Raw genomic sequence first — 16590 nt, forward strand, 5'->3', positions numbered from 1 at the left:
ATATGTAGTCAGGACAAGAGTCCACACTGTCCAGTGAAGATGCCACTACAGAACTCGTCAACATTAGCCTTCTCCAGCATACAAAACACACAGTCGCGAGCACTAGCTACATTCCTGCCGCTACCGTTCCTGAAAACTAGAGTTTACTGTCACTATAGCTGCATAACGGACTCTGCAGCTCACACTTCTTTTACTTACTAGTTCCTGACTAACCTCACAGTCTAAAGTTCATCTGTCATCAAATCTATTTGACATGCCTATCCTCAAGCAGGCGGGACAGAGAAAGCCATTATCTGGGAGTTTTCAATTAGTTACACAGCAAGAAGGCTCTGCCACCCACCAAGTCTCAAAGGCAAGAAATTCTTCCAACATAAAAGAGAGGAACAGATGCTGGAGAGTCTGTTTAAAAAGGGGAGGCAGTGTCCACCATAACTGATTGAATGGAGTAAATTGAGAAACAGCTTTAAAATGACAATATGGGGCAGGTGTTTGGTTGGCACAGCACGTAAGATGCCATTTAGGACGCCCACATCCCATGTGAGAGTCCCAGGGTACAAGTCCCAACTCCACTTCTGATTCTAGCTTCTCACTAATGCACAAACTGGGAGGCAACAAAGACTCAAGTAGTTGGGCCCTGCCACCCATGTGGGAGACTCAAACTGAGTTCCTAGCTCCAGGCTTCAGCCAGGCACAGTCCCAGCTTTTGTGGGCAATTGGGACAGCACCAGCAGATAGGGAGTTCTCTGTCTCTCCGCACTTCAACCAGATAAAAAAATATTTTTCCAGTTATCTTTTTCTAATCACAGAATTTTTATTTTTTCTAATAACTTTCTCAGAGTGATACCCAGTTATATTCCAGGGCCAGTGTTGGGGTGTAGCAGGTTAAGCTTCCACCTATGAGGCCGGCACCCCATATGGTCACCGGTTCCAGCCTTGGCTGCTCCACTTTTTTTCTAAATTTATTTTTAAGATTTATTTGATTTATTTGAAAGAGTTACAAAGAGAGGCAGAGCCATCCACTGGTGCATTCCCCAGATGACCACAACAGCCAGAGTTGAGCTGATCTGAAGCCAGGAGCCTCTTCCAGGTCTCCCACGTGGGTGCAAGGGCCCAAGGATTTGTTGCCATCTTCTACTGCTTTCCCAGGCTATAGCAGAGAGCTAGATCTGAAGTAGAGCAGCCAGGACTGGAACCAACCCCTTACAGGGCTTTATTAATTGGTTGTGCCACAGATCTGGCCCCGGCTGCTCTACTTTTGATCCAGCTCCCTGTTAATGTGCCTGGGAAAGCCTTGAGCCTCTGCATGCAAGTGGGAGACTGAGAAAAAGCTCCTGGCTACTGGCTTTGGCCTGGCCCAGCCCCAGCCTCTGTGGCCATTTGGGGAGTGAACCAGCAGATGGAAGATCTCTCTCTCTCCTCCTCTCTCTAGAAGTCTGCCTTTCAAATAAATAAAAAATAAATCTTTTTTTTTTTTTTAAAGATACTTATTCCTCTTCCAATCCCTAAGCTGAAATGGTGTCTCATACTATTATGTAATTATGTAACCATGCCTTACTGATGTGCTTTACAGATAGTTTTGTCTCATTCAATGAATTAAGATTAATTCTCCTCAGCCCCTTCAACACTGCTTTGTGCTATTTATCCCAAATTGAATGACTTTCATTCTAGACAGCACCTCTCATTTGGGTAAGGGGATAGTAAAGGAGTAAACACACACACATGTGCGCACACACACGCATACATATTACAGTTTTAGATAATTCCCTCTTTTCAAAGACTGAGTATAAAATTTCAAAATGTTAATCTCTATAACTGACCAGCTATTAAAAGGAGTTTTAAATGCTAAAGTTAAGAGGTAGTCAACAGATTAAAAACAAAATAAAAAAATCCTAAAAATAATGCTGCTGTCAACAACAGTAACAGCATTTGGTTTTCTGGGAAAAAAACTTCAAGATTTTTCTGTTGAGTCTTATGTCAATTTCAGTAATGTAAACCGTATAAAAGCAGGTGTTGTGGCGCAGTGGGTTAAGCAACAGCACAGAACACCCACATACCATTTGGAGATGCTAGTTCAAGTCCTGGCTACTTGGCTCTAATTCAACATTCTGCTAATGTATCCTGGGGAACAGCCAATGATAACGTTGGGCCCCAGTCACCCATGTGAGTAATACAGATGGAATTCATGGCTACTGGCTTCACTCTGGCCCAGCCCTGGTTGATGCAGGCATTTGGAGAGTCAGTCACCTGGTGAAAGATCTCACTCTCTCTCTCTCTGCCCCCACCCCTGCATGATGCCCCATCACTCTGCCTTTCAAGTAGATGAAAATAAACGTTTTTTTAAAAAGAACATTTTAAATATTAGTAGGCCAGGAAATGAATATTATCATTATTTCAAAAAAAGGAAATATGACTCTACTATGTAATTTAAAGAAACTTTTATAAAGTTTATCTAGTACATCTGAGTTCATGTCTTTTAGGAAGGAGTTTTTCAGTTTATCTCACGTACCACATTGTGAAAATCAAAAATGTCACCAACAGCTTTAAACAATACCAGATACCTTTCTACACACAAGTTCAACCAATGAGTTAAAAGGGTACCAGGTATCAAAACCTCATTACTACTACCCTTACTGTAAATTATATTTCACCAGCTCTGGAAAAAAAATGATGGGCTTTAGTTTAGGAACCAACTAATCTAAATAGGCACCTTCCCAACACTGTCATAACTATTTCTGCCTCTTTCCAGTATGAGACATAGACATGAAAATAGCTAAGCCAACTCACACAATTAAAAGAAAAAGAACACAGTTTAAAAGGTCACTATCCTAGAGACCCTGTTTAGGCAATCACTGAATTATTTTAAAATTTCTATTAGGGGGCCAGCACTATGGTATAGAGGTAAAGCTGCTACCTGCAGCACTGGCATCCCACATGGGCACTGGTTCAAGTCCCAGCTGCTCCATTTCTGATCCAGCTCTCTGCTAATGTGCCTGGGAAAGCAGCAGAAGATGGCCCAAGTCCTTGGGTCCCTGCACCCATGTGGGAGACCTGGAAGAAGCTCCAGGCTCCTGGCTTCAAATCAACCCAGCTCCAGCCATTGTGGCCATTTGGGGAGTGAGCCAGTGGATGGATGATCTCTCTCTCTCCCCCCTCTGCATTTCTGTAACTGTGTCTTTCAAATAAATAAATAAATCTTAAAAAAAAAAAAAAAAAACCCACAAAATTCCTATTAGACTTAAGGTTCTGTGCTTTTAGAAAAGATGCAGAATATGAGACTTGAAATAGTTTACAATCCAGCAAGGAAAAATAAAATATTATTAAACATATTATTTATTAGTAAACATTAACTGAAAGCTGTCAAAGGAACAAGGCAGTTGAAGTTAGAGAAAGTAGACAAATTTAAGATCACTAAAAGGCCGGACACTTTCTGTAGGGGTTTAGATTCTTCAATATCTAGCACAGTATTTTTTCTTCACTCTGATTAGATTTCTAACAACACAAGTCACTTACATACCCAAGTAGATCCTCAGGATTTAAACTCTGCCTCCCAAATACAACTGAGAAACTATTTCAGTGACAACAGATCACATGACATTTCCCTTCCACTCCTTTCAGGAAAATCTCAAATAAAGTTATGAATCAAATACAAAGTTTTGACAAATCTAAAATCAAACATAAAAGGGCAAAAATAAATTCTAATTAAAAATATCATGATGATCTCAAGTAATACTATCCAAAAACACTGCTATAAATTAAGTATGAAATAAATACCTGGCACTGCATTTCCTCAGTTCTGATTTTCAATCCAGCAGAACAACTCTCAGTTTCTCCATTTACCATGCCTGGTTCCATGGCCAATAAATCTAGAGTTCTCATTGTGTGGACATACAGATCCTTGTTCAATTTTAGGGCTGCCTCTAGTACCAAGATAGAATCAGCAGCTTGTTCTTTCAGCTACAAAAATTAGTAAATAAAATACAAAAACTGCAATTAATTATATTAACCAAAAAATACTTGTAGGATACCTAGTAACTTAGTGTTGTGAGCTATTAAAAAATGTGCTGGGGTTGGAGTTGTGGCTTAGCGGGTTATGCCACTGCTGGGGATACCTGCATCCCATATGGGTGGCAGTTCATGCCCTAGTTGCTTTACTTCTAAACCAACTCCCCAATAATGAGCCTGCGAAAGCAACAGAAGATGGCCCAAGTGCTTGGGCCCCTGCAACCCACATGTGGGAGATCTGGATGAAGTTCTGGACTTCTGATTTCAGCTTGGCACACTTGGAAAGTCAACCACCTTGGGAAGTGAACCAGCAGATGGAAGATATCACTCTCTGTCTTTCAAATGAAATAAATAAATTTTTTAAAACTTTAAAAAACTACTTTAAGGGTGGGCGACTGGTATAGCAGTTAAGACATCACTTCAAACACCCACATCCACATCCCATATCAGAGTGCCTAGGTTCAATTCCTGCCTCTGCTCCCAATTCTATCTTCCTATTGATGTGACCCTGAGAGGCAGCAGTTGATAAAGGGCTCAAGTACTTGAGTCCCCACTACCACACAGGAGACCAGGACAGAGTTCTTAACTCCTCCCTTCAGACTGGACCAGCCCTAGCTATTGTGGGCATCTGGGGAATGAACCAGCAGATGAAGATCTCTACCTTTCAAATAAATAAAACTAAATAAATTTTTTAACAAAGAAGATTTGCATTGTTTCACTCAACCTATGGAAAAAACATTTGGGGCAGGTATTGTGCAATAGAACTTCTGCAGCTCCACTTCCAATCCAGCTCCTTGCTAACACACCTGGGAGACACTGGATAATGCTTGGAGCCTTGCTACCCACAGAGGAGACTCACATGGAACTCCTTGTTCCTGTCTGCAGGTTGGCCCTTGCAGTCATTTGGGAAGTGAACCAACCAATGGATGGAAACTCACTCTCCGCCTTATAAATTAATTAATTAATGAAATATTTGTACGTTTCAGTGTGCCAGTCATGTTACTAAGCTCTAAGTAGCAACAATAAAATAATGTAGGTTTTTTTGCTTCCATATTGAAAATATTACAGATTTGTTTTACAAACATACAGACTATTTATCTTTACTACCCAGCCCCTCTATCTACAAGGTATCTAACACTACAGGTGTTGTCTACAAAGGTCATTTTACAGAACCTCCTACATTTTTCCTTTGATATTAAGTATATCAATTTTAAAATGACTGCTATAATTTTCTGATTATATGATTAATTTTAAAATAGTGTAAAATTTTTTAATTTTATTTTACGAGACTTTAAAAAAAAAGGTTTATTTATTTATTTGAAAGGCAGAGTTAGAGAAAGGCAGGGAGAGAGAAGAGACATCTTCCATCCACTGATTCATTCCCCAGATGGCTTCAACAGCAGGGACTGGTTCAGGCTGAAGCCAGGAGCTTCTTCGAGGTCTTCCATGTAGGTACAGGGACCCAAGCACTTGGGCCACCTTCTACTGCTCTCCTAGGCCACAGCAGAGAGCTGGATCAGAAGAGGAGCAGCCAGGTCTTGAACTGGTGCCCACATGGGATGCCAGCACTGCAGGTGGCAGCTTTACCTGCTAAGTCACAGCACTGGCCCCTAGTGTAGAATTTTTTAAGAATACAAAACAATATAAAGCTATCATTCCTAAGACTGATTCCATCTATTTACTAAAATACAATGAAACAGGGACTAGTTCTATGGCGTAGCAGGTAAAGCCGCTGCCTACAGCACTAGCATTCCATATGGGTGCCGGTTCAAGTCTGGCTGTCCCACTTCTGATCCCGCTCCCTGCTAATGAACCTGGGAAAACAGCAGAGGATGGCTGAGGTCCTTGGGCCCCTGCACCCACATGGGACACCCAGAAGCTCTGGGCTCCTGGCTTTGGATCAGCCCAGCTCAGGCCGTTGCAGCCACTGGGGGTAATAAACAACAAATGGAAGATGGATCTGTTTCTCCCTCTCTTTCTAACTCTGCCTTTCAAATAAATAAATCTTTAAAAAAAAAAAAAGATATGTGCACACATATATAATGAAAGAATCAACAGAACAGGTAGAAAAATGCCAGCAGAGCTAAAAAACAGGTATACAGTGTTACACATATTCTAACAATAAAAACCTTGACATCACTGAACCTCAACAACTCTCATACACCTAAGAAGCATGTATGCTCTAAACATGTTCCAGAAATGTCAGTGTAACTAATACTTACCACTTTCAAAATATTTTCCGTTAGCTCTTTTTCCTGCTGCATTTGATTCATACTAAAAAAGAAATGAGAAGTATTAAATTTATTCCCAACTGAAAAATTGAAACCTTAAGAGCACCATTTTTGAAAGTCATGTTCAATTTATTTTTTATTTTATTTTAATATTTATTTATTTATTTGAAAGGCAGAGTTACAGAGAGGCAGAAACAGAGAGAGGACCTCCATCTGCTGGTTCACTCCCCAAACGGCTGCAACAGCTGGAGCTGGAGTGATCTGAAGCCAGGCACCAGGAGCTTCCTCCAGAACCCCTATGCAGGTGCAGGGGCCCAAGGACTTAAGCCATCTTCTACTATTTTCCCAGGCCACAACAGAGAGTTGGATCAGAAGTATTGCAGCCGGAATCGAACCAGTGTCCATATGGGATACCCACTATACCACAGCACTCTGGCCCTGAGGTTCAATTTAATATATTTATTTTTAATGCTATTTTTTCTAAGCTTAAAAAATCAAACAAAACCCCAACTTTCAGTATGCCTTTAATTCACCAGTATTTTCTCATTTGCTATGCATTAAAAAGAAAATCCTCAATTTAAAAGTAAAACCTGGGGCCAGCATTGTAGCACAGTGGGTAAAGCTGCCACAACCTGCAAAGCTAGCATCCCATATGGGCACTGGTTCATATCCAGCTGCTCCACTTCTGATCCAGCTCTCTGCTAACAGCCTGAAAAAAACAGTGGAAGATGAACCAAGTGCTTGGGCCACCACCACCTATGTGGGATACACAGATGGAGTTCTAGGCTCCTGACTTCAGCTTGGCCCAGCCCCAGTTGTTGCAGTCATTTGGGGAATGAACCAGTACATGGAAGATCTTTTTTATCTCTGCCTCTGTACTTCTGCCTTTCACATAAACAAATCTAAAAAAAAAAAAAAAAAGAGCAGAACCTACTAACAACAAAAGTTCATAGATGGGTCAGTTCTTGCCCTACTTGTTAAAGACACTAGCTGGGACACCAATGTTCCACATTACAGTGCCTGCGTTCAAGTCCCAGATCTGCTAATGATTTCAGCTTCCTGTTGTTGATACATTCCTGGTGAGGCAGCAAATGATTGGATCCCTGCCTTCTATGTCCAGGTCCCCAACTCTGGACTTCAAGCCTTGCTGGCATCTGGAGACTGAACCAGCAGATGGGTGAGCTCTCATTTATCTTTTTCTCTAGTCTCTCCCTCTAATAAAATTTAAAAAGAATTTAAAAAGCACTCAATTACACTGAATTAGAAACTATGTCAGCCAGCGCTGCGGCTCACTAGGCTAATCTTCTGCCTTGCGGCGCCAGCACACAGGGTTCTAGTCCCGGTCGGGGCGCTGGATTCTGTCCCGGTTGCCCCTCTTCCAGGCCAGCTCTCTGTTGTGGCCCGGGAGTGCAGTGGAGGATGGCCCAAGTGCTCGGGCCCTGCACCCCATGGGAGACCAGGAGAAGCACCTGGCTCCTGCCATCGGATCAGCGCGGTGCGCCGGCCGCAGCACACCAGCCGCGGCAGCCATTGGAGGGTGAACCAATGGCAAAGGAAGACCTTTCTCTCTGTCTCTCTCTCTCACTGTCCACTCTGCCTGTCAAAAAAAAAAAAAAGGCCGGTGCCATAGCTTAACAGGCTAATCCTCCGCCTTGCGGTGACGGCACACCGGGTTCTAGTCCCAGTTGGGGTGCCGGATTCTATCCCGGTTGCCCCTCAAGTTGACAATTAGGTTTAAAAATCCAGATATGGGCCGGCGCCGTGGCTCAACAGGCTAATCCTCCGCCTTGCGGCGCCGGCACACCGGGTTCTAGTCCTGGTCGGGGCACCGATCCTGTCCCGGTTGCCCCTCTTCCAGGCCAGCTCTCTGCTGTGGCCAGGGAGTGCAGTGGAGGATGGCCCAAGTGTTTGGGCTCTGCACCCCAGGGGAGACCAGGATAAGCACCTGGCTCCTGCCATGGGAACAGCGCGGTGCGCCGGCCGCAGCGCGCTACCGCGGCGGCCACTGTCTCTCTCTCACTGTCCACTCTGCCTGTCAAAAATTAAAAAAAAAAAAAAAAAAAAAAATCCAGATATGGGGGCCAGTGTTGTGGCACAGAGGGTTAAGTCACCACCTGCAACGTTGGCATCCCATATTGAGGTGCTGGTTTGAGTCTTGGCTGCTCCATTTTTTTTTTTTAAGATTTGATTTTGATTTGACAGGTAGAGTTACAGACAGTGAGAGAGAGAGAGAGAAAGGTCTTCCTTCCATTGGTTCACTCCCCAAATGGCCGCCACGGCCAGCGCTGAGCCAATCCAAAGCCAGGAGCCAGGTGCTTCTTCCTGGTCTCCCATGCAGGTGCAGGGACCCAAGCACCTGGGCCATCCTCCACTGCTTTCCCAGGCCACAGCAGAGAGCTGGACTGGAAGAGGAGCAACCGGGTCTAGAACCAGCACCCATATGGGATGCCGGCACCACAGGTGGAGGATTAACTTAGTGCGCCACTGCGCCGGCCCCTGGCTGCTCCATTTCTGACCCAGGTCCCTGCTCATGCATCTGGGACAACAGTGGAAAATGGCCCAAATAGCTGGACCCTTGCCACTCTCATAAGACCCGATGGAGTTCCTAGCTCCTAGTTTCAGCCTGGTCCAGCTCTGACCCTTGCGGATATTGAGGGATTGAACCAGTGGATGGAAGATCTCTTTCTCTGTCTCCCCCTCTTTCCATCTACATCTCAATTAAATCTTTAAAAATATGAATCAAGATACAACCAAGCTTTTGTAATTAATATTTGTATACTTTTTAAAAATTTTTTAAAGATTTATTTATTTGAAAGAGAGTTACAAAGAGAGGTAGAGACAGAGAGAGAGGTCTTCCATCCGCTGGTTCACTCCCCAGATGGCCATAACGGCTGGGGCTGCACCGATCTGAAGCCAAGAGCCAGGAGTTTCTTCCAGTTCTTCCACATGGGTGCAGGGGCCCAAGGACTTCTACTGCTATCCCAGGCCATAGCAGAGAGCTGGATTGGAAAAGGAGCAGCCAGGACTAGAACCGGCACCCATATGGGATGCCGGTACTTCAGGCCAGGGTGTTAACCTGCTGCACCACAGCACCAGCCCCAATTAATATTTGCATACTAAGCTAATATATATATATATATATATATATATATATATATATATATATATATATTATGGGGTGAGTTTGGCACAGACACTGCCTGGGATATCCACATCCCATATCAGAGTCCCTGGGTTTAAATTCCACCTGTTTCCAATCTACCTCCCTGCTACTATACACCCTGAAAGGCAGTAGGTGATGGCTTTTTTTAATATTTATTTATTTATTTGAAAGTCAGAGTTACAGAGCGAGGAAGAGACAGAGATCTTCCATCCCCTAGTTCACGCCACAAAGGCCAAGCCAAGAGTCAGAAGCTTCTTCTGGATCTCCCATGTGGGTACAGGGTCCTGAGCACCTGGACCATCTTCTGCTGCTTTCCCGGGAACATTAGCAGGAAGTTGGATCAAATGTGGAGCAGCCCACAAGGAATGCCAGCACTGCAGACAGCAGCTTAACACTGGCCCCAGTGATGGCTTAATAATTAATGCCACCCACATGCATAGCGTTGCAGACTCCCAGCTTCAGTGTGGTCCAACCCTAGCTGTGGCAGGCGTTTGAGAAGTAAAATAGCAGATGGAAGACCTATCTTTCTAGTAAATAATTTCTAAAATAAAGTGATCTTCCTACATTTAAAACAAGGATCTTTGAGGTAACGGTGAAAACCATCTTAATACTTCCAGATGAAAGGTGCAATTCCTCATTCCCCCCGCCCCTTCTTTTCCAGAGCTCTCACTCTAGAAACCGAGAGCACTGATTCTCCAACTCCTTCAAACAAACCTCCATGCAGTTCTTCTGCCCTCCTATTTTTGCTCTATCTCCTCTGTATTAAGGGTTTTTCACAATTTGCAAATTTTTTTAATTCTGAAGAAAAAAGTGTCAAGTAAATGCCAACTTACACACTCAGCTGAGGGGGTCCAGGTTTTGCCTGTTTGACAGGAAAACTACTTTGCACAATTGTCCTAATCGCCCTAAAGAAAAAATAGGAAAAAGAAAATTTAACATAAAATATCATTTCAATTATTTTTTCAAGTACTCCTTTTAAGATCTGTATAATAAACTTTGAGATTAGATTTTGAGATGTAATACATACATTAGAAATTACTCGTATTTTTAGCAAAATACTTTTCATCTATGCAGTCACAAATGTTCTCTACAATCAGATTCGTAGTTCCCAAGATCCTCTGAGATAGCTCTGGGGCAGCAGGGGTCTCTTAACATATCACTGAAAGTACAACTAAACAGAGGTTGCCCAGCACATTCTGGGTCTACAGAAAAGTTTACCATCTATTGTAGAGAAGGATGGCCATGGCAGTAGTTGGTGGTAACGTGGACAGATCCATATCCACATGCTTTGTCCCAGGAGGAACTTTACTGATGCAGAGTAGTTCATTCAGTAGCATATTCAATACTGGAACAGACAAACTTAAAAGGAAGCAAAAGATACGTGTTTGCATATTAACTGCCTAAAAAACACAAAATGCACAATTCCAAATCTTCACTGAACATAACTACACTGTTTAAGGGCCAAATCTTCAGGTTTACCTATCAAAGTTGAGAAGACTTTTCACACTTTATTACAAAAAAATATAAACATGAACAAAAGTAGAGAGAACAATGTAAACGAACCCCCACATATCCATCATCCAATTTCAACAACTATCAATTCATGGTCAATCTTGTTTTATTTCTTCTCTTACCCACTTCCCAAACAATTTCTTTCACAGATAGTTCCATATATATCTAAAAAAATATGAACTATTAATATAATCACAGTATCGTTCACATCTAAAAAAATTTAAATGGGCTTATCACCAAATACCTAATCAATGTTCAATATTTGAAATTCTCTCAGATATGCCTAATTATTTCTTACAAATTGCTATCTGCTGCCACATATTGTAGTCTATTAATGAAAAGGTTCCCTTATATTAAAAATTCTTTTAAAAAATTATATTTAATGCTAGAGAATACATAGTGAAAAAGGGCTTTAAATACTATTTGCGAAGGTGCACACTGTGGCACAGCATGTTAAATCACTACAGCATAGGCATTCCATATGGGCACCAGTTCGAGTCCTGGCTGCTCCACTTCCCTGCTCAACTACCTGGGAAAGCTGCAGAAGACGGCCCAATTGCTCAAGCCCCTACACCCATGTGGGGGACACAGAAGCAGCTCCTGGCTCCAGATCGGCTCAGTTCTAGTCACTGCGGCCATTTGGGGAGTGAACCAGTGGATGGAAGACCTCTCTGTCTCTCCCTTTCTCTGTAACTCTACCTCTCAAATAAATAAACCTTAAAAAAAAAAAAAAAAAAAAGCCGTCTCTCTGCTTTTCAAGCAATAAATAATTCTGTTTAACTGTGAGGGGAAGGAGAGGAAAACAAATAATTTTCTAATCATAGCCCTAAGTGCATTTATTTTTTAAAAATAAGCACTGATTCTGGCCAGTGCTGCGGCTCACTAGGCTAATCCTCCGCCTGCAGCGCCGGCACCCGGAGTTCTAGTCCCGGTTGCTCCTCTTCCAGTCCAGCTCTCTGCTGTGGCCCGGGGAAGGCAGTGGAGGATGGCCCAGGTCCTTGGGCCCTGCACCCGCATTGGAGACCAGGAGACGCACCTGGCTCCTGGCTTCGGATCAGTGCAGCGCCGGCCGCAGCGGCCATTTGGGGGGTGAACCAATGGAAGGAAGACCTTTCTGTCTGTCTCACGATAACTCTGCCTGTCCCCCCCCCCAAAAAAAGGCACTGATTCTAATCAGTTATTTTAATGGTCTGATAGTGACTGATTTATGACCTGTAAGATTAACTGATTTATTCAATAGCAAATTATCAGTATTATGCAATATCCTTCCTTCACTTCATTTTCTTCAGATATTTTAAAGTCAAGTGAAACATTTAAAATAATTTAGGTGTGAATTTTCTCTGGTTATTATATAAAATTATTAAACTGCCTCACCACTGGTAACATCAACTTTATACTTGAAAGGCTGATTTAAGTTAACCTAACATTCAAACGCCTTCTCTGAAATCTTGAAAAATACTTGTGGCACAGTGGGCTAAATTGCTGCCTGCAACGCCAGCATCTCATTTGGGTGCTGGTTCCAGTTCTGGCTGTTCGACTTCAGGTCCAGCTCCCTATAATGTGCCTGGGAAAACAGAGGAAGATGGCCCAAGACCTTGGGCCCCTGGACCTGGAAGAAACTCCTGGCTCCTGGCTTCAGCCTAACCTAGCCCTTGCCATTGCATCCATTTGGAGAATGAACCAGTGGATGGAAGATCGCTCTCTCCCTCTCTTTGTTTAACTCTTTTGAATAAACATAAATCTTTAAAAAATATACGAAGAAAAATATTTGTGTATTTCATCAAGAATAAACAATTTTCATTTTATAGGTCAATATCATAAAAGCATATATAGGTAAATCAAAGTACCTAAAAAGTACTTCAAATGAAATTTCTCTTAATTCTTGCATACCTTTTCTCTAATATGTCTAAGTCCCACTTCAAATGTGCAGCAACTTTAAGAGCAAGTAGTTTTAAAATACGATTCCTCTTGTTATCAGGTGGAGGTTGAACTTGGTTTTGTTCATTAACTGAAGGTTTGGAAGCCTGTTCCAGAAACTGAACTATAAGTTGAACCGGTGCTGGATCTAGGATTCAAAAGAAAGTGATTTCTCAATTGAAGTTCTACTTATGAACACCCAAAAGGATTCACCCTATTGGTTTGTCGCTACGAAAGGAATATAAACAGTTACAATGGCTCAGGAACATGATATATAAGAAGTATGCTTGGGAAATCCTAAGAAGGAAGGGATAACAAATTAGCGCAAAATGAAGCCTTTCCCAGAGAACATAATAGTTACAGATGCCCAGTTCAACAAACAACTAATGTCAATTAGAGGAAAGAGTTGCAGGCATTAGAACTCTTGTTCTGACACCCGCAGGGACCTCCATCAAGCTACCTCTCTGCACCTGTTCCCTCCAATGCCCAATAAAGGCTACCACCTACCTACCTAGCTTCTGGCCTGGCCAGGTGCTACCTGTCACCATCTGGGGAGTAAACCAGCAGATGGAAGTGCTCTCCCTCTCTCTCTGTGCCCTTCAAATAACAACAACAAAAAGGCAACGAATTAGAAAGACACAAGATACGTGTCTCCATCAGATAAGGCCGCTCTATGACACTAAACAAGCCACACTTGGATTTTTTTTTTTTTTTTTTTTTTTTTTTGGATCGAGTCATTGTTTCTCATAGTATCCATTTCACTTCAACAGGTTTCCTTTTAGGTGCTCAGTTAGCTGTCACCGATCAGGGAGAACATATGATATTTGTTCCTTTAGGACTGGGTTATTTCACTTGGATTTGAACAATGCTATTCAAAGAGCTCAGCCTTTCACATCAGTACCCCGTTCCAGAAATGCCTGGAGTTTTCCTCCTTTCTCGACAATGCCTCCTTCACTAGTATATTTCTCATTACCGTCAGTAAAGCATAAACCATCTTACAACTGTACAGCAGTTTTGGCTTGCAAAGATTTTAGTATTTTCATATACAGCCCAACTTTGGAATACGTTCCCCTCACCGAGGAACAAAACAGCTAAGGAGCTAAGGTAGCAACTAATTTGCGTCGGGAAATCAGCACAACTGTTAGCTGCCCACCTCTCTGAATTTATGTAGCCCAGGATTCTGCAAAGACGAGGTCCCTAGCAGGCTCGCCAACTCAAGCAAACACGAGACCCACGCGACAAGGACCCACGCGGACGGCTGACAGCGACGAGTCCGCCCCCTCGGGGGGCGGGAGGGCCTTTGTTTTGAACTTCTCTGTGACCCTCCACGGCTGTGCCCGCACGGGGACGTTCTAGCCTGGGCTCGGGCCCCGTCCACGCCTTGCACACCGCGGCTCCAGGCGGCCTAAAAGACTCGGGTTCCAGGAAGGCCGGGGCCCCAACGCCGTTAGCCGCATCCCGCTTACCGGGGCAGGGCTTACGCAGATGCTTCTCCAACAGCGACTCCTCCAGCAGGAACTCGAACCAGCACGTCTGCGGCGGGGTGCAGGGCCGGCTGGAGGTGGCCGCCTCCCGGTCCGCCGCCTCCGCGCTCATCCTGCCCCCGCCGCCGCTACCTCCAGGGACACTTCCTGGCTCCAACCTGACACTCGGACTCGGGCCCCAGGCCTGCGGTCCGCGACACCCTCCGGGAAAGAGGCCTCACTCTAAAAGGCCCGGAAATTCACACGACCCAAAATGGCGACGCGAGCCAGCCAAAGCTAGCAGCTGGATCCGCCTCGCTGCGCCGCCGCCGTCGTCCCGCCCCCGGACCAATGGTGCGTCGAGTCGTAGGAAGGGGGCGGGACAAGTTGCCGGGCCACGCCCTCTCCCGGTTGCCCTGGGAGACGGCGCGGCGTGACGCAGACCTGCAAGTGGGCTTTCCGGGTTCTCTGGGATTTCGTCAGGAGAAACAACGCCACCTGGGGTTGCAAGGGGCCTCGGTGTTTTCTTAGGAGACAAAAGCACGAGGGTTCTAGTTGTGAGCCAGGCGAAGTGTGTGCTTTCACTTTCCCCATCTCGTTTCTGAGATTCCCTCCTCCGTGGTGGACAGCAGCGTCCGCCCCCTTCCTGGACCGGTGACAGCGGACAGGGCGATCCCGCCTTTCCCTGCGTCGCGGGACCAGCTGTCAATATTCAGCTCCTAATTACTGTTCTTGATAGAGGACTATTAAACCTGTTCTGCATTAACCTCCACTGGCAATGTGCTTGTATTTTTTTTATTCACAATGAAAAGGGGGGAAATGTGTTAAGAGTGTAAGCTTTCCTTTTTTTTTTTTTTAAGATTTTTATTTATTTATTTGACAGAGTTACAGACAGTGAGAGAGAGAGAGAGAAAGGTCTTCCTTCCGTTGGTTCACTCCCCAAATGGTCGCCACAGCGCTGATCTGAAGCCAGGAGCCAGGTGCTTCTCCTGGTCTCTCATGCGGGTGCAGGAACCCAAGCACTTGGGCCATCCTCCACTGCACTCCCGGGCCACAGCAGAGAGCTGGACTGGAAGAGGAGCAACCGTGACTAGAACCGGGTGCCCATATGGGATGCCAGCGCTGCAGGCGGAGGATTAACCTAGTGAGCCACAGAACCAGCCCCAAGAATGTAAACTTTCAAGTCTACCATTCACTTTGGATAGGGGCCTACATTTGTAAAGCTGGGGTGATAGCAGGTTTTATGAACTCATTAAGTCCGCAGTCTTCAATCCTGCAAATATTTCAACATTATATTTATTTCAAAGTTAGCGTAAGTGGTATGTTTATTGCTCTTTAAGTCTTTTTATAGCTGTCCTATATACAGAGCAATGGAATGCCACAGTTTTTTAAATATAGAGGGCAGCCATTTAGACTGGTGGTTAGGATACTTGGGACACCTGCATCCCACATCAGAGTGCCCGGTTCAAGCCCTGGCTACTCCGCTTCTGATTCAGCTTCCTGCTAACGTGCGTCCTGGGAGGCAGCAGATGACAGCTGGAATAACTGGGTCTCTGCCACTCCCTGTGGGAGACGGAGATGACCCTGGCCTGGCCCAGCCCTGCCTCTTGTGGGCATCTAGGGAGTGAACCAGTGGATGGATAGAAGATGGAAGATTCTCTCTCTTTCTTTGCCTTTCAGATAAAGTGAAAATAATAATTTTTTAAAAACATTAAGAAGCACAGCTTAAGGATAATACAAGTAAATGAGATAATACAGATAAGCCTCTTTTTTTAGTAGATTTCTTTCTTTCTTCCTTCCTTTCTTTGGCAATGTAACAGAGAGGGGTCTTCCATCTGCTTGTTCACTCCTCAGATGCCCACAACAACCAATCCAGGGAAGCCTATTAAAGAGGATCGGCCACCTAGAAATATTGATAAATGTTAGCTAATATTACATAGTACTTTTCAATTTGCATATTACTTCCATACACTGTACATTATTATTTCTGCCTATAATCAACTCTAACTACCTTTCAGCCATTGAGAAAAGTAAAGACTCCGGAATTATAATTTGCCAAAGGTTTCCGCATTAAAGGGCTGCTGGTGATCACCCACGATACTCAGGCTGCTTTCAACACTTCGAAAATGCAAAAGGGGCTGGCGCCGTGGCTCACTTGGTTAATCCTCCGCCGGCACCGGCATCCCATATGGGCACCCGGTTCTAGTCACGGTTGCTCCTCTTCCAGTCCAGCTCTCTGCTGTGGTCCAGGAGTGCAGTGGAGGATGGCCCAAGTCCTTGGGCCCTGCACCCTCACGGGAGA

At 44.2% G+C, this 16590-nt stretch overlaps 1 protein-coding gene across 1 annotated transcript in view; it reads right to left on the reverse strand.

The window, feature by feature from the left end:
* INTS8 (integrator complex subunit 8) overlaps nucleotides 1-14605 on the reverse strand; it is a 73716-nt gene extending 59111 nt beyond the window's left edge. The window contains exons 1-6 of the mRNA XM_062188224.1: nucleotides 14292-14605; nucleotides 12799-12973; nucleotides 10615-10755; nucleotides 10230-10301; nucleotides 6225-6276; nucleotides 3772-3954 (exon numbers count right to left, since the gene is read on the reverse strand). Of these exons, the coding sequence (XP_062044208.1) occupies nucleotides 3772-3954; nucleotides 6225-6276; nucleotides 10230-10301; nucleotides 10615-10755; nucleotides 12799-12973; nucleotides 14292-14421 (753 nt within the window). The 5' untranslated portion in view covers nucleotides 14422-14605. The remainder of the gene's footprint in view (nucleotides 1-3771; nucleotides 3955-6224; nucleotides 6277-10229; nucleotides 10302-10614; nucleotides 10756-12798; nucleotides 12974-14291) is intronic.
* Between the last annotated feature and the right edge of the window lie 1985 nt (nucleotides 14606-16590).

The sequence above is a fragment of the Lepus europaeus genome, chromosome 4, assembly GCF_033115175.1.
Source record: "Lepus europaeus isolate LE1 chromosome 4, mLepTim1.pri, whole genome shotgun sequence".
NCBI lineage: Eukaryota > Metazoa > Chordata > Mammalia > Lagomorpha > Leporidae > Lepus > Lepus europaeus.